Raw genomic sequence first — 19,254 nt, forward strand, 5'->3', positions numbered from 1 at the left:
GTCTCATTGCCACTCAGCCAATTTACCATTTGGTCTAATATCCAGTTATGATGCATTCATTTTGTCTGATATCCACTTGGTCTAACATCATGTAGCCTGCAAAATTAGATAAACTGTTCATTTACTAAATTTTCATTCAACAAAGTGCAAAAAGAAATTTGAAATAGACTACATGTAAGTTGAAATTAGAACATCTGGCATTAATTAGACTAAGTGACAGTTAGACCAAATGATGGTTGAACCATGTCATAATGCGACAAATTCATGGTTAACCTAGTAGACCTGAGCATTAATAGTAGACCAAGTATATTAAACTATATTTAAAAATTGCCAACACAAAGATGTCAGTGCAAATTTGAACTCAGTACAATAAAGTATGTCTCAGGCTTTGACAATTTTCTTCTTTGTTTAAAAGGATATCCTTGTTTTAACAAAGGGCTAACATTGATTAATGTAATGCAATACTATTGACAAGGTGAATTCAGAAAAAAATGAGAAATATGCATTTATCTATAAATATTTGAGCACAATTAATATTCCACTGACCCATTTATAAATATTCTTTGGATTGAGTTTGTTTCTATGGTTACCATATTGTATTGCATTCTAGATAATCATTGCCACTGGGTGTATTTCAATGTACAACATAGTTCCCAGTTTCACTTTTCTTATAAAATTGGTGATTGAATATCGAAGATCATATCCTCAAATATTCAGCCCATTGCATACATATAAATGAGGAAACATTTCTTTTCATAATAGTAGTATGACATACACTATTATATAATTTAATAGTGAACTGGAACAGTGATGACCACTTTTAGAGGATGAACCAAAATAAAAAATAAAAAAGTTCACCAACAAATACAATATTTTGAAAAAATTAACCAAAATGGTTAACCATTTATAATGTAGGGGTTCCTTACATGAATATGTGTAAAATAATCTTTGTGAATTAGACCAACTAGTATAACAACTCATTGCGATAGACTCATTAATTAAATTGCTAAGTAACAAACATATATAAGAAAAATCATAAAATAGCACACAAATTTAAGAATAAATCAAAGATACATGTAGCATCAAAATTATATTTAAAAAAAAAAATCAATACCTGTACAATGATAAATCACCCACATTAGGCCTAAATATATATCGAATAAGTTGAGGACTGCCCCATGCGACCTTTGTTAGCATTTACCGATATATATTTACTAATTTTATGTGATTGCTTTGTCCATTTAAAATCAAAATTGGCTTGGACCTATGCCAGCTATCATGGGGCATCTAACCTGATTATTGAATGAAATCAGATCAAAATTCTAAGTATTCTTTCTTTTACACACCTTGATAGAGAAAGGTAGGGGGGGCAAGGCAACCTAATGTTCAATTGTTTTTTTTTCTCAATCGAAAAGAGAAACAAAAAGTTAAATAACCCAGATCTCTCTTTTTGATACTCTTTCTTTTTAATTTCCTTTAATTCTTCCTCTTTCGTTGTTTCCTTCACTACTTGGGGATAATGGGGATGGTGACCCCGCTTGCTGAGAAAGCACTGTCCCTGAAGAAAGGCACATATTATTTTCCAAAGAATATTAACCCTGCCAGCAGAAAGTGAAATGGTTTCCTGTACAAATTCTATTTAGATAAAAAAAATCAAGTGGTCAACTGGTTAATGCCAGGCAGACATTGCATTCTTGGACTAAAGGCCAAATAAAAGAGACAAACGACCTTGCCGCCACGTTGAAATGAGTGTGTTGTTTCTCTTCATCACAATTCAGTGCATACTTGTAAAATAATGCTTAAGACTACTTTAAAAGTCACCGACGGTGTCATATTTGGAAAAAGTCATCACCTCCTTTAAAAACACAGTTGTCTACCAGCGTATTGCTGCGATGATACAATTATCTTGAGCAATTAAATATAATTGGATCTCTCCGTCTTCATAGAAGCAGAAAAAATAATGAGCACAAGTACTAAAATTAAATTTGATGTTTACCAGTATCGGATATCTGAGGAAAGCAAAATTTAAATGTGAGAATAGTAGTCTTCTACTTTCCTTGAAAATTTGGTAAGGAGCTAAACAAGCACATCAATTTAACCATACCACGCTTAAAATTTTAGTATTTATAATTTGTAATATGTATACCTTCATTTGAAAAAAATACCATTTAAGAAATGAAAGCACAATGATAAATATGAAAGTCTATGCCATACATACATGAATATGCAGATCTTCACTGATGGCATATTTTCATTCATATTTTCAATTAAAGTTCACATTTTAATTGACAAAATCACTATTAAATTATAGGGAACACACATAACAGGCAGACAGATACTACAATGATTGCCCTCACTGTACCATTGGGATAGACCATGGTACATGTACACACAAGCTGATCTGAGGTTTAAAAGAGGGAACTCAAAATTTGCTCCATTTCTTCAGAATTTCAATCAAACCGCCAAAAACTTGTTGAGCAATTTTTTTTTTTACAGAGTTTGCACTTTAATTCTCATAAAACCATAGTCAAATTGGCAATTTTGGGCAAGCACCCCCCCCCCAAAAAAAACAAACATGTAAATACACCCCATAACTATTCTAGATTTTTATTTGATGATATAGACGCTTAGATCTTTGAAATGTTTTTTAATACATATATTTTTTAAGTAAAGAAAATTTCCCAATGAATCACTTTCTTAACATTTATTTCAACACTTGTATCAAAATGCATCAAGCAATGATTGCATTGTCAATTTAAAAAATGAATTGCATTTTAAATGCTTCATGGATAATACTTGTTTACCTTGTTTTCAAGATAATATATGTACATCTGCTGAAGTCAGTGAAACGTGGGGGTATGAAAATCTGAAATTAAACTCGTACAAATTTAAGAGTGCACTGTGATCTGTGGCAAATTTGGTCAGTTGTGCTAAAAAAGTAGGCCTTTAAACTAGTAAATTATCTAATTTCCCATGCACACGGATTAGATCCAAATTGACAAGGAACATTTATCACAGTTCACACAATAACTGAAAAATCCAATTATCATTTTTTTTCTTCTAAAATTGAACAAAAGGGAGGGTTCATAATAACATTCAATTTTTTTTCAAAATACAGCGGAGTTCAACAAACTTTCGAATAATGAATCTCATTATTATTTTTTGTTGTTGCACACCAAGTACATGGACATCACCCCTTCCATGTCTATATCAGTGAGATGTACAGGCATCTAAGCCCTTTTTACTTTAAAATATGTTATTATCATATTTCATACATGATTTGGGGGATGTTTCACAAAGATATTAGTATGACTTAGAGTTGCACGTAAATGCCAACATGTATATATAAAATAAACGTGCAATCTTATTCATCAATAGGTAGTGCGTGTCCACTTGACTTGGCATGCCTTTTAAAAACACATGCAATTAAGCATTTACATGCGACTCTATTACTTAAGTCTTTGTAAAAGACCCCCAGTGCATAATCATAGGCAAGAGTGACTTAATAATGTTTTCAATATAATATTTGTATACATTTCTTTTTTAAATTATCTGTATTAAGACCCTGTAAAACTATACATGCTTTCCACCTTATCCCAAATAAAGGGCTCGTCAACTCTAAAATTATGTTATCTATTAGAAGCAGAAAATACATGTATTTCTTTTTCACTTCAGAACTGATGTAATTTTATTGATTTTAATTTGGAGCTACGGTACTAGGAAATGTTTAAAAGTTCAACCAAGTAACAACTTTCAATTAAAAGGAATAGGATAACTCTTGAAATACCTGTACCTGAAAAAGCATAAAGAGTTCTCTAAATACCCCTCAGATATGAGTTTATCATTTTCCCTTCATGATTTATATATCACCAGTCAGATTGTGTTTCAATTCATGTATGCATCTCTGCTCAGAAGTAAAATCAACAATCCATCATAAAGAAAAGATTGAGAATTTCATTTAATTCAGTGCAAAGGCAAATGGATGGCAAGCTTGTCAATTATGCAATTATAAACAGCTCTAATTCATCCACAATCATATTAGTGTAGAAAGACTCTTCATCAGAGTGCCAACCTCTCGACGCAAAAACTCAGATCGCTTATCCTAAAAAATCATATTTTTGAAAGCAAAATAAGATTTCCATGGGAATTTAACATTGCTTTCTAGGATTCAGCTATAAAAATAACCCTCGACTCAGATTCATGAATTTACGCATAGCTCCATGTATTCCTATGAGTTTCAAAAAAAAATTTTTAACATTTCCTTTGACGTGCATGTTAAAAATATTTTCAATAAAGAATTGGGTCAATAGTTTTCCTGTTTTGGTCATGTAATTTACTGATTCTTTTCAAATAATCATATTTTTAGAGTGGAATATCCCTTTAAATAAATTAACACACAATACTATAAAAAGTCAGTGATTACAAGAGTTGGCATTTAACAACCACTCAAGGCACAAGGTGATATTTTTGTAAAGGCTAGAATATTTTGCCACAACAAAAAAAATACTAACATACATCTCTGGCATAGACTCAAGCAGCGAATCTATTGCATAAATTGGGGGGGGGGGGTGGCTGATCTATATTTTTTGACAACCCACCATTGCCCCCTCCCCTTGAATAATGTGACATCATATAACTGTATCTATGCCGGTGGTATACATGTATGAAGTCTATTAAATTGTTCTAATCATTTATAAATATGCAAATAATATGAACTATCACATGATGCAGAGAATATCTCAAATTCCACCATCATGCAAGACAAAAAAATAGTCAAAATATCTGCAATTTGCTATTTCATGAGCAATAAAAAAGTAGTACTTGCTTTATTGACAGTTATTACCCACTCTTCTTTTCCTCTCTTCACTAAGCAACATGTACAAATACAAGTACATTTCATGTACATACATGTATACTCAATCTAAAGGACACCCCATTTATGACCCGACTGGTCTGCGACAGAGTAAGGGGAGCTTGATTCGCAAGGTAGTCGTAAGCCTCGACGACGCACACCTTGCGATCCGACAACCCTGATGTCAGCGACTAATGCATGTGCTTTTTGCCATAGCAACTGAGAAAATTACACTTACTACTGCATATATGCGCGTAGCATATCATTTACGCACCGTATTTAAGTCTTAAAAGTTCAATTCAACCTTTACTAAATGTGCCTATTTATGAACCTACTCATATTCTAATTTGTAATAATCTTCTTGTTAATCTGTGCCCCCCCCCCAACCAAAAAATCAATTACCATTCTAAATGTACATTCTAGGGCCCATCTAACAAGATTTTCATAAAGTAAAATTAACGTTAACTAAGTTCTTATCTTTCATCTAAAGGGCCTTCCTACTTTCCCTTTACAAACATACAAAAGGCAACTTTTTGATTACAAGTAGTCAACTAGGAGGTGCAGGAGCACTGCTCTGACACATACATTCCTGGAGGTGATCATTCTTCAGATTAGGAATTGACTTCAATCTACCATCAGGCCTCTATTTCAATACTGCATTTGCAATCAATGTTAAGATACTTGAGCTGTAATATTGAACATGATCATTTCTACACCACTATGCACTTGTCTCCAAGCACCCCAAGTATTAGTAATAACTAGAAACAATCCCGAAGGCATTCTACTCTACCCCCTCCCAAAATATAGATAAATAAATAAAAACAAAAACCATTAACTCTTGTAAACAAATTTTTGATTAATCAACCCCCCCCCCCATAGTTATACCATAGACGTAATGATGAATATAATGCGAGAGATGATCGTCATAATAATGGTGTGCTTATGAACGTTTCCTACTAATGCTGTCTTCATGGTAATGATCAAGATGTTTGTGATAATACAGTGCAAGGCACTCCAATAATACCCTGAACCTGAATAAATACATGCAACTCCCGGTACTCTACCAGTTCCTTGAATTTACATTTAAACCTGGTTGAAGTCTTGAATGACATTGACTAGATCCTAGGAGTCAAAGACCCAATAAAGTTATCCTAATACCTTGCATATTATATCCCTGATCATTACCATCATCTCCATGACCACTGTTTCCAGAACAGAGAGAATATAAAGTATATACATTATGTGGCCACTGCCTCAAAGATTTTTTTCATTGGCCCGTATTCTGAAGCCGGGTTTAACTTAAACTCAAGTTTAAAGTTGTGGTTTAAGTATGGATAGCCAATTGTTACATAAATCACTAACGATAGAGATATCGTATTTCAGCTCAATTGGCTCTCAAACCATTCATAATTGTCTAGGAAGTATAAATAGATCATTGTCTTCACCATCGATGAATCGGGAAAGAGCACATTAAACATACAACTTAATAAAAAATTTGACACTTTTGGCGTCCCATAATTTTAGCAGAGTTAGACCATGGTCTAAGTTAAACCTGACTTAAGAATACGGGCCAATATTGAGTTTAAAAATGCAAATCCTATGCATCAAAATGATAAGAACTAGTCAATACAGGGCCAGTTAACACAAAGCTAAGCATTTGATCATATGAATGATTTCTACATTGTATGTTTGATTATATTGATTATTATGTGCAATCAAGCATCATATAAACTAATTGGCCCATATTCTGAAGTCAGGTTTAACTTAGACCACGGTCTAACTCTGTGCTAAAATTATGGGAAGCCAAAAATTAAAAAATTATGTTTATATTGTGTATTTCTTATGTGACTATTTTGTTTCCCTTTGCTTTCATAATAAAGAAAGGTACTTCAGTTATCATTCCCATGCAATTATGAACAATTTGGGTGTCATGTATTGAATGTTTACTATTTGGATTCGTGCCCCAATTGACTCTCCATTGTTAAACCACAAGTTTAAAGTTGTGTTCAGAATACAGAACATAGTCACTAAACTTTGTGCACACTAATACTCGATTCAAACTAAATTCAGTGAATGCTTCGAAGAATAAGAACAGTGCGAGCTTCACTCAAGCATGATAAGCACATTCTGTGCAAGCTGGGCAAAACTTTTAAGTCCAGAAAAAAAATACGTCTGAAAGAAACTTTTGTATCTAACTTTACGTCTTCAAAATGTGACAATCTGGAAAGAAACATTACTCTTTCAAAGAAGCTAATTTTTTTCTACATTTTCATTTTTGTAGACCAAATTACTATTTTGGCTAGATATACACCTTGCCTGGTGATTTATTCTTTGTTTTGAGGCAGTAGGTCACATATGGAGTTGATGTCCAGTACATGAGGACTTGCCAAAATCAAAGCTAAGTACAGTGAAATACAGCATGCAGTGAGGCCAACAGGTAAAACCTTTGTTCTAAGGAATTTTCTTATATTTAACAACACCAAATCCTTCAACAGAGTACATGTTAATTTGTATGTTAAAACACAACTCTTAACCACATTGTTAAAGAAAGTCAAGAATGGATTATTTACAACTACTTGTCCTGTTATTGCCCATTCTATCACACCAAGGGGATGGAATCTCCACTCCTTCAAGGTTCTATGTAAAAATAGTCAACATAAAGAGCTTCCTCTCATGTCCTCCAATACATTAACCAGGTCAGATTTGAGAGAGTTGCATGTATAATCTTACTGTACATGGATGAAGAAGTATAACTGTGGCGTCCACTTTCTTTTATCATCCAGTTCCATTCCACATCTCTAAAATGTGAAGGGGGGAAGGCAATACACTACAGCCTGAAAAAAACTTCAATTTTACAGCTTTGATCTTCAAAAGTTGTCAAACATTTTCTAGATTATCCAGTTATATTGCAAATCTATATATTAAAAAAAATCTTTAACATAAATATTTTGTGAATTTATCTGGCAAATCATGCATAATGTAAATACTGTGATACAGATTGTTCATAATTGATTTCATAAAAAAAAACATTTGAGTGAATCTAGCCAATTGTAAACAAAGCCCATCACTAACACTCAATGTGCACCAGATATTTATTGCAAGAAAATCAAGTCTCCCTTTAATAGAAGAGTTTAGTAAGTACTTCACAAACATGAAATTTACGTGTTTGCAACCATCTTTGGTAAAGTAATCCTATGTCATAGGCTATGACTTCTGCAAGTGCATAATACAATCTTCACAACTATTGGACTAGAGCGATCAAAGAGGACTGCTTGGGTTGTAGTATACTAAAATAAGTGTGTTTTTTTTTTTACAGAGATGTATCTTGACAGAGATGTAGTAAAGACCTGAGCCTATGCAAAAACATAAAATCAATTTTTAATTATTATGCAAACTAATTGTGCACGCTATGCACAGAATTTGTTTTTATGAACTCATAATAATCCAAATCATTATACAGAAAACCTGCTGACAAACACGCTAAATTTTGGCATGATTATTTTATTAATGAATACCCATCCACAAAACTTCAAGAAGGCAGCTTTTCATGATAAGACATAACACCAGACCACCATGGTGCATTAAGAGAAAACATAGTGACCTTTGAATCTGGTACAGCAATGTGTGAGGGAACATTGTGGGATCCGAACACACAGCCCTCTGATTATAGAGAAGAGGAAATTATAAGAGGAGGACCATGTTGCACATGCAGTCGGGCAATGGTAATGCAACGTTGTAAGCTGCATTGCAATCGGTTATGCAACAATCTCATGGTCCAGATATTATTGCACCTAGTCGCAAGACTGGTTTCTGTAGGTCACTAGCGCAACATGTAAGTGTTGCACAACTTCTAGTCGACTAAATGTGTATACTTAATCACTCCAACTCTCGCATCAAGTCATGCAACGTTGAGCAAATGTTCAGTTCAGATGCAACCACTTGCGACCACAGCTGGTTTGTGCGATTGCCTGCAATACACTAAGCAATCAATCGTGCAACACCGGGAAACAAATGTTGCAGGCGTTCGCGAACTGAGCGGGGATCATTTGGGAAAGGGCCTTTAGGTCAAATTTTACAATTTCTTGGAGGTACTTTAAAATACTGCAAGGATAGGACTTTAAAGCATGCAAATTGTCTCAAAATACAAAGGAATACATGACAAGAAATTCTGGTACCTTGCATGAAGTAATATTGATGAAAGTAATACTACATGTGTAGCTCCTTTATCTGTTAATTTCTTCCAGTCTTGGAGAACTGCAGGACCAAGAGTATTTGCAGGAAAATTGATTTGTCTTATAATATAAAGAGTATAGAGAAGAGACAGATGATCATGAAAGAGCTGCTAATGTTCTTTATTAGGATGGGCTACATATAAGAATGATATTCGCCAACACTAATCACCTATTAAAACCCAAAGAAAAAAAATTAATATGATAGGGTGAACTGTTTTTCACCTTTAAATATTTTGGTGGATCATTTTTTTATTAGCAGTGACCTTTACAAATATCATTCACATACAATGAATAGTACCTTCAAGAATTTGACATATAGCAGAAATCTGAGTTTTTGGTTCATCACAAGATTGGTCTGGACTACATCCCTGTATTTAGAATAGCTTCCTTAAATTTGATTCACTTCCTCATTTCTGCAACCCTCATTTTTTACAGAGACTAACTTCTTATCTCCAGTAAGAAAGACACCTGTGAGTGATCCGTGGTAAACGCAACCGGTATCCAGCCCAGTTGCGTACGGGTATCGCTGGAGTCCCTCGAGCGAATGGTGACCAAAGTAGACATGTTGAGGACCTTTCCAGAGCTCTCCCCAAAGCTGTCCGTGAGTGATATGCTTGGTGGCTTTCAGCTCCTTGCCTTCAACAATGATGTTCCTCATCAAGAGCATCTCATCCTGTGTATGCTCCTCCAAGGGTTTGCCAGGAAGTAGCCCTCCATGGACAATGATAGCATTGAGGCTAGGTATACTAATGGTGTATGGTAGTTCCTTTAAGTACTCATAATCACTTTCATCCAGATCATACAGCCATTGCTTGGAGGCTTTAGGCTCATATCCTATATTCAACTTCATCAGACGCAGTTTCCGGACTGCAGATCGTTCATGGTTTCCCATGACACAGTAAGAGTTTGATGAACGGACAAAGTTGAGTACTTCGCAGGTCTTGGGACCCTTGTTGACGATGTCTCCAACAAAAATCATCAGGGCGTTAGGATCCTTGTCAATATCAGCTATGTGCAAGAGGGCTAGAAGGTTGTCATAGCAACCATGGACATCACCAATTATGAAGATTCTTTTGCCAGCTATGATATCTTCGCTCAAGGTGAGATGAGGCATGGTTGGCAAAGGAAAGGCCAATTCTTTGAGGAAGAGTTCAGCTTCCTCTTTTGGGATGGGATTGTCTTTAGAATACTTCCTGCAAAGCTGTGCGAAGTACTCTTCTTCACTTATCTTATGGTCTTCAACTTCATGTGTTTGTTTATCACTTGTGTTTATGTTGTGTTGTTCAATCACATCCCCTTGACCTACCTGAACAACCTCAACATCTTTAACTGTTTTGTTCTCTTCAACTACTTGGTTACCTATCTGGTCATCATTACCTACATGTATATTATGCTCATCTTCCCTTAACTTTTCTTCATCAATAATCACTGGGTCATCTTCACCATTTGGTTTCTTTCTATCCAACTCGTCTTCATCTTTGAAACTATCTTTATCCACCTGATGAACTTCAATTACATCATCATCTTCATTCAGATTTTCAGTTGCATTCTGTTCATCTTTAGCGATTTGCTGCTCTCCACGTTCCTCTTCTCCACTTGCTATCTGACCATCTTCAACATCCTGGCGAGCATTCGTTGTATTGGCATTTCCAGTTTCTCCATCTATCATAAAAAACAAACATTGTAATATAGTTGTAATTCCTTCACTGATCATTGGACATCTATGTTTAGAGCTAGCAAACTAAGGAGATTGCACTCATTTACAATCGATTTAGATTTTTTTAATATCATCCTGTGCTTTTTCTATCACATCACTAATGTACAAATATGAAATTCCATTCACTCCATTTGTATTAAAAAATCAACAAAACACGTGTGTAATTATGCATTAATAATTCATACACATAGGTATGAGTGTAGTGGGTGAGTGGTGATACAGTTTGGCAAATCACCTTATCAAGTGTTGGTCAATATTCCAGTTTCATGAACATTTAAGATTCAAGAAAATCTATTGTCATGTAAAAATACACAGAATTTGTTTTGGGGCACGGGGAACAAATGAGTGAAAACCACATATATAGATACACACCAATTGACAAACATAATATACATTCAACTGAATGTGTACTTCCTGAAACTGTCCTCTGCACGTGATATAAAGCCAAAATATTTAGCAAATTTACAATGTATATCAAAATCATTTGGAAATAGATCCTAAAAACCCAATCCCCCCCCCCCCCAAAAAAAAAGGGATAGGAGTCATAGGCCTATATCAATTTTGTCACCATTTCCTACACATTTAGTCTTTGTTCAGTTTTCTGAAATGCAGTACTATATTTATAAGATGTGTTTGCACAGAATATTTAACAAGAGAGAGGGTACTACATACATGTGTTTATCCTCAAAATTCAAATTCAAGGTTTCACAACTTATAGATAAAGAACAAATTGAATGGTCCCTGAAATAAGAAGAGAGAGAGTCCTTTTTGTTATTCAATGGTTTCTAGAAGGAAGATGTCACAGTGCCTACATGTAGAAGAAATGAAGTGTCATGAATGTATAATCATCACACCAGTAATAAAATAAATTTGATTGCTGCATTTTTTATTGAATATGTAATATAAGAATAAGAAGTAATATTGTGACACATTCGGGATATTGCCAATTACGAATACAACATATACTACTGATTTAAATCATTCCCTATTTGGTCCACAGGAAATAATGTCTACATGGAATACAATTTGAACGGCATTTATCAGAGAGGAACTCTTTACAATAATAATACCCACCATGTAGACCTTTGCAGGATGAGAAGCACAAACCCATATTGGTTTAACTACAACAGTGAACTCAAACCAGGCTCTCTCTAGTCTTATGTGATGCATCACCCATCCATGTCTGATCTCTTGACTCTACAGATTGTGAGTGAACAGAGTATGTCATCTACCAGCTCATCAAGGGAATGGTCACTTGTGTTGGCCGGCTAGCTGGCAGGTTTAATCAACAACTAGTGCAGACTTGCCACTGCAAATAGTATGAAAAGTACATCAAGAATGTCATCAGGGTAGGTATTACTACAGAACATAGAGAGAAGTGAGAGTGAAAAAGAGAAAGGGGGTGAAGCAGAGAAGGGGTAGCAGAAAAAAATTAAGAAATTTAGGAAAAAGGATAAATTAATTAAATTTTCTCACTTGCCATCTCATCAAAACATGACCTGTGAAAAAAATATGTTTAGAGTTATGTGCACAAATATCCGACAAAAATGAATTCAACTCCCTCCCCACAACTACAGTAACCCGCACTAGCAGGGGACTTGCTACCTCAAGTGATGGTTTGTTGAGGCTCCACTTCACTTCACTACCGCTACACCTACCAGAACCATCAAGGTGCAAAACTCACTTTGATACTCCGAGTGACAAAGGGGATCGCAGCTCAAGATCATGAATATTCATGAGTATTCATATAGATCGAGATCGGATAAATGAATATGCAAATAGCAAAACGATCCTGATCTATAGGAATACTCATGAATATGGTAGTGAAGTGTAGTGGAGCCTACACGAACCATCACTTGTGGTAGAGACTTTATTACCTTATTACAGTATAAGCTGTTATTTTCGCGGGGGTTTTATTTTTGTGGATTTCGTGAATTGCTGATCGGCCGCGAATGCGCAAAAATATTTACACATTTAGTAATTGGTGCCAATGTCCCCAACAGCAAAGCTTTGCTATTGCAAACATCCTGTGTGGTGAAAATATGGAGATATGCACCTATAGAGGTCAATGTACAAAATTAAGGTTGAAAAAGTATGGTTAGTAATTCAAAAATTCAGTTAAAATTTCGCTTTTTTTAATTCCCAAACAAAATGCAGAGCCTAAATTATTTCCAAATATATGTTTATCAATATTTATTCACTCAATGCAATATTACAATGTATTTTCCATAAAATAATGCAATTAATTATGCAGTTGGGTTTCTAGGTCTATCACTGTGGCTATCTCCATCTAACTAAATAATTAGTGCCAGTGTGCTGTGCCAGAATTACTGTTCCCAAGGGTGAGTTTCACTGCAGACCAAAACTTGTCTAACTGTGATTTGAATCTGTTCAATGTTGATGCAGTAACTATCTCTGCCGGCAAAAATTTCCAGTCATTTACAACTCTGGCACTGAAAGTATACATTTTTCTAACATCAAGTCTGCTTCTCTTCACATACTACAGTTTACATGGAGGTCCATGTGTTGTCTGTGTTGATGCAGATTGCAGATGTAAAGAACATGTCCTTGTTCAAATCGTTGATGTCATTGATGATCTTGTATGTCTCTATTATTTCCCCTCTTCGCATTCTGTACTGAATGGAAGGTAACTTCATAGAATGCAGCCTTTTCCGTAGTCTAGATCTTTCAATGATGGCACCAACTTGGTAGCACGGTGCTGGAATTTTTTAATGGCTTTCAGGTCACAAACATACCTTTGGTGCCAAATAGCATTTCCATACTCAAAAGAGGGTCTAACCAATGCTTTGTACAATTTAACGATGGTAGCTTTATCTCTATAAATGCAATTACGCCTGATCAGAGCATGTACGTGGTTGGCTTTCAATACGGCACATGCAACATGGAATGGAACTTCAAATCAGAGTCAATGATAACTCCCAAGTTTCTTTCTTTTTCAAGCACAGTGTCATTAATCTGGTACTGAAAGTGTATGCCCTGCTTTCCAATGTGTACCGTAAGTAACGGTCTATTAACCGCACCTTTTTCTCGGCGGGATAGAAGCAAAAGTCGGGGGTGCGGTTTATGCACGGTGATAGGTCTGAGCCAGACTCGGCCTGAAAAAAAAAAAGTCCATTTCCCTCTGAACGGCGGTCTGTTATGATGACAAGGCTAGAGAAAGACTCAAGAAAATAATAATTAGCAGCCTGTCATAACCCCTTCCGAACACGTACCGTAGACGTCTGCCAGTTCACAACACATCGAGTGGCCGGGCGTAGCCGCCGAGGGCAATGTCGTTTAGAGGTGTATGAGCCGTGGGTAATGGGAAGCGATTATTACGATCTTAATCAAATATTGTCCATAAAAGTTTGATTAACAAACGCACCTACCTTCGTGATACTAATTTGGACTTTATTCTTAAGTCATTGATTCAAAGCAGCGAAGTTCCCTAGCTAAGTTCAAACAGATGCCAAGCATACACGGTAATATTTTGTCACAGCCGAGCGAGAGTGAGAGCTTGCATATCATGCGTTGTATTGTGGTTATAGTGCAACTTAAGCTGGCGCTATTCATTTTACCCCCTCACCTCGATCCCCCAAAGTCCCGTAACAAAATTACTGCCCGCGTGCCAGCTTATTTTTTTCTTTCCTGTTTGCTTTTCATAAAATACCACCACACATGAGAGACGGCACGAAGCCGTAAAATAAACTACTGAAAAAATGCCAATTTCTTTGTTTCTTGAACCTTCCTGTAATCCTGTATCCAAAATTCATGCTAAGACATCGAATGCTAGACAAATTCTGAAAGTGATAGTAAGGTTGTGATGTGGGAAATGTGAATGTTTCTTCCTCTCCTACACTGGAAAGACACGGTAGCTGTAGCATAATTTGATGATATCGTGATGTGATGTATCGTACTTTAACAGCAGTGAATGCTGTGTGTGTGTGTGTACACTGTGAGGTGAGTGTGTAAGTGGCCAATAATGTCGGAACCTTTCTTTCTTGCTATCATTCGTAGATGAATTGGTCAAGAACAGCAGATTTCCGTATACCAGTAATCTCTTTTGATACTTTGAAATCTGTAACTTAGACTTAGTTTTCGTTTCTTGGTACCTCAAATATGCATGTAAATGTGAGAAGGATTTAAAAAGAGAATATGATTTTTTTTTTTTTTTGTCCAAAGTTGGGGGTGCGTTTAATCCACGGGTGCGGTTTATAGTCCGTTACTTACGGTACATGTAGAGACTTCACTTAGATGCATTTAAGCTTAGTTGCCATTTCTCTGACCACTCCACCAGCTTATCTAGATCAATCTGAAGCACGCACCGAGGCAGCTGAGCGGCTAGACCAAAAGCTTCAGTCTCTGTATTTTGGTTGTTCCGCTTAACTGCGTTGGCTCACTCACCAATACATAGACTGAAGAGCTTGGAGGCCCGTACGTACAGACAACGTATTAGCAATAACGTTAGATCTAACATTCGGCGGAAACCCGATTTTCAGATCGTTTTTTTTTTACATAAAATGTCACATTATAAAAAAGAAATTACATCCAAACTTACGAAAAAATATATAAAATTCAGAAATATCATACCTCAGACCGCAATTACCGCCAATTCCTTTCAAACGATTATCAAAACATAGTCATCTTCGATCCTTTCGTTGGTCAACGTAAGTTGCCATCTTTGATGACGTCATCATCCTTACAGACGTATTCACCAGTCGCTATATATCGCAATTAGTGCCACTGTTTTGCGCTTGTAGACGTTGAACGTAGAGGGCAGCAACACACGGCTGCCATTTTTTCCTCTCCGGAAGAAAAATTTACAAAATAAGGAACAAATCATCGGTAACGTATATTTTCGATATTTTCTTAGAATATGTATAGTATCAAAACAAAGATAAGAGTCTAACGAAAATAGTGGGCCTTCGTTCAAGATGATATAGAAAATAAAAATCTTGACAAAAACCGGTCGCCCGAATTGAGCACTAACACACTACTGTCGGTGAATGGGGATTATAGTAAAATGTCAAAAATTGTTAAATAAATCCCCAGAAACGACGGTTATTCCTGTCTACTGAGCGGCTTGCGTCGCGCCGCCAAGCGTCAAAATGAACCTGGCAAGAACGTTGAATATAACAGAGACCGAAGCTTTTGGTCTAAGGAACAGAGTGCTAAAAAAATAAGTCGCCGAAGGGACTTCATATCGATCGGTAAGTAGTGAAAATAATGGAACAATTTGATTAGATTTAGATTTCGCAGAAATAATTTATTTTGTGCAATCGCATGGTCACGGAATTGTTTTATCTGGACTCCAGGAATCTCCAAAGTGGAAGGATCAGCTCATATGAACCCTTGTTACATGTACCGTAAGTAACGGACTATAAACCGCACCCGTGGATTAACCGCACCCCCAACTTTGGACTTTAAAAAAAAAAAAAATCCTTCTAACATTTACATGTATTTGATGTACGAAGAAACAAAAACTCAGTTAAAGATTTCAAGGTATCCAAAGAGATTACCAGTATGCGGAAATCTGCTGTTCTTGATCAATTCATCTAAATGTTAGCAAGAAAGAAAAGTCCCGACAATATTGTCCACTTACACACTCACCTCACAGTCACAGTGTACACACACACAGCACTGCCGTTCTTACATTGCAAACTACGATACGGTACCAGCAGTACATCTAATTATGATTTGTCTTTCCCGGCGTAGGAGGAAGAAACATTCACATTTCTTGCATCACAACCTCACAATCACTTTCAGAATTTGTCTAGCATTCGATGTCTTAGCATGAATTTTGGATACGAGATTACAGGAAGGTTCAAGAAACAAAGAAATTTGAATTTTTCCCAATTGTTTTTACGGCTTCGTGCCGTCTTTCTCGTACGTGGTGTACATGGTATCTTATGAAAAGCAAACGAGAAAGAAAAAATAAGCTGGCGCGAAACGGGACTTTCGCGGCCGGGAGGGGTTAAAATAAATAGCGCCAGCTTAAGTCGCACTATACAACCACAATACAACGCAAGCTAGCTCTCAGCTCGCTCAACTCTCGCTCAGCTGTGACAAAATATTACCGAGTATGCTTGGTTTCTCTTTGAACTTAGCCAGGGTACTTTGCTGCTTTGAATCAAGAATAAAGTCGAAATTAGTGTCATGAAGGTGGGTGCGTTTGTTATGGACAATATTTGATTAAGATCGTAATAATCGCTTCCCATTACCCGCGGCTCATACCCCTCTAAACGACATTGCCCTGGGCTGCTACGCCCGGCCACTCGATGTGTTGTGAACTGGCAGACGTCTTACATGTTTGGGAGGGGTTACGGCGGGCTGGCTCCGACCCGTCACCGTGGATAAACTGCACCCCCGACTTTTGCTTCTATCCCGCCGAGAAAAAGGTGCGGTTAATAGACCGTTACTTACGGTAGTTAAGTTGTCTAACGTTACAGCCGCGCCTCCTGACTGTGTCTTTGTCTCTGGTCGTACCGTCCAGCAATATTATTAATGGGACCAACCGGACCAGGTCACACATAACCCAGGGAGCTCCGGCCCCCAAAGCGGGCCGGAGCCCAGGAGTCCATCGTGCATTTACACATAGACACGGGACTAGGGTAGATTCACCCAAGGGTTCATTACATGCCGCCGCGCACAGAAAATTCAAGCCATAGAAGTCGTGTGTTGTGGACCCAAGAAGTGAGATCCCAGCACGCGCGACCCACTAGTTAGAAATCCACTGCCAAACCGGTTCGTGGTGCGAGGTTAGTATACTAATAGTAACCTCGCAATACATGTGAGTGGGGTAGATTCACTTGTTCACTGCAACCATCCTGCCTGTGGGGAATCTACAGGTAGGACTATGGCTAGACCTCGATACCGCGATATTTTCCACCAAAAGTTCATTCATATGCACCTATAGCTGAAAATGTATATAAGTAACGACAGTTTCTTACCCTAAATTCCCGCTTTAAAACTGGCAATCAGGGGATTAACTCTGAAAGTTGACACTTGCGACTCGGACTAGTGGGCAGCCATCTTGGTAATGAATAATTCATGAAAAAGTGGCCGACGAAAGTCAGACTCCGCCCCATGACCTTTACGTCACACATTACAGAAGGGGAAAAGAAAGGAGCAGTCAAAGAAACAAAAGAAAAAAGGGGAAATAAAAAATAAAAAGAAAAGTAAAACAAAAAAGAGAGAAAACGAAAGAGAAAGAGATAAAGGAAAAGGGAAAAAACGTCAAGAATTTTAGTATTCATAAACCCGACGTAAAAGAGATGATCTGATTGGCCAATGGTTTTGATACGCAGTTGAAGTTCTTCCAACGGCATATGTTTGTGTGTTATATCGACTTCAGATGAACGAGTGAATTAGGAGCTACACGACAGCCGAGGTAAGTTGCTGTTTTTTTTCCTTTTAACTTTATTTTTTCCCTCGTTTTTGGCAATAAATGCCAAGCCCAAGAGGGAATATTAATTCGCATATTTGTCCATTCATTTTCATATAGGCCTATATTTATGAAATAAAGACAAAAATCGATGAGCCCCGTCGGGGGGAATTTGCATTGTACCTCCCCTAATGGTGGCGACACGCTAGCGATCCGTCTGTGTATGAGGAGAAATTTTTAAAAAAAATCGAAACAGACGGCTGCCAGATCACTTTGTCTTTTTGTGACCAAAATTACTAATTTCCATACAGTTGCAATTTATTTTTCATTAGTAACTAGGGAATAATTTTTATAGTTGCCTTTTCCCTCGGTGTGTGGGAGCCTATATGTAGCAACGCCAGGCGTTCGGGGAGTAACCATACGTAGAGTATATGACTTTTACTCCTCAGACGCCTCCAGGCTAAGTCCCGGGCCGTGTCTATGTATGTGTAAATGCACAGTGGACTTCTAGCTCCTGGGCTCCGGCCCGCTTGGCGGGCCGGAGCTCCCTGGGTTAGGTCAAACAGAGTCAGAGTTATTTCGAACACATTAAAGTCATACGGCCTACTGATTTACACATTTACACATTCTACATTCGCCGTGACAAAATAAAAAAGGGGGACGACATAACACAATATAATTACCTGATTCATATCTGACGTTAGATATTCACAAGAAAAGTATGAAAGAATTTTGATACCAAGACATCTGACATCCACGGTCCTGCCTGTAGTATTACGGTACCGCTACATGTAGTTGTTGTTGTTGAATATGATGGCGCGCTTCAATATCTCCAGATTATAGAGTACGTATTTAACTCGATGCTCCAGATTTACCGCCCCAGTCGCAGGAGGTGTCGTCGGCAATTAAGGAAACTCCATAATGCGACGTCAAACCATTTGGTGATAAAATATATTAGGAGTCTATACATTAGTAAAGAATTGTCAAAATTGCTAAATGATTATTCGTGGAAAAGGGCAGATAAGCGCGCTAACTAAACGGTTCGTTGTGTATATCCTATAGAATTTCA

General features: G+C 36.9%; 1 protein-coding gene across 1 annotated transcript; it reads right to left on the bottom strand.

Annotated features, from left to right (window-relative positions):
- Positions 1-3,060: 3,060 nt before the first annotated feature.
- On the bottom strand, positions 3,061-18,997 carry LOC129254948 (uncharacterized). Its single transcript, XM_064107944.1, has 3 exons — positions 18,869-18,997; positions 11,876-12,110; positions 3,061-10,746 (listed from the first exon to the last, which is right to left on the bottom strand). Exons 2-3 carry the CDS (start codon positions 11,910-11,912, stop codon positions 9,473-9,475), a joined length of 1,311 nt encoding a protein of 436 aa, XP_063964014.1. The 5' UTR covers positions 11,913-12,110; positions 18,869-18,997; the 3' UTR covers positions 3,061-9,472.
- Positions 18,998-19,254: the final 257 nt, after the last annotated feature.

The sequence above is a fragment of the Lytechinus pictus genome, chromosome 2 (genome assembly GCF_037042905.1).
Source record: "Lytechinus pictus isolate F3 Inbred chromosome 2, Lp3.0, whole genome shotgun sequence".
NCBI classification, from domain to species: domain Eukaryota; kingdom Metazoa; phylum Echinodermata; class Echinoidea; order Temnopleuroida; family Toxopneustidae; genus Lytechinus; species Lytechinus pictus.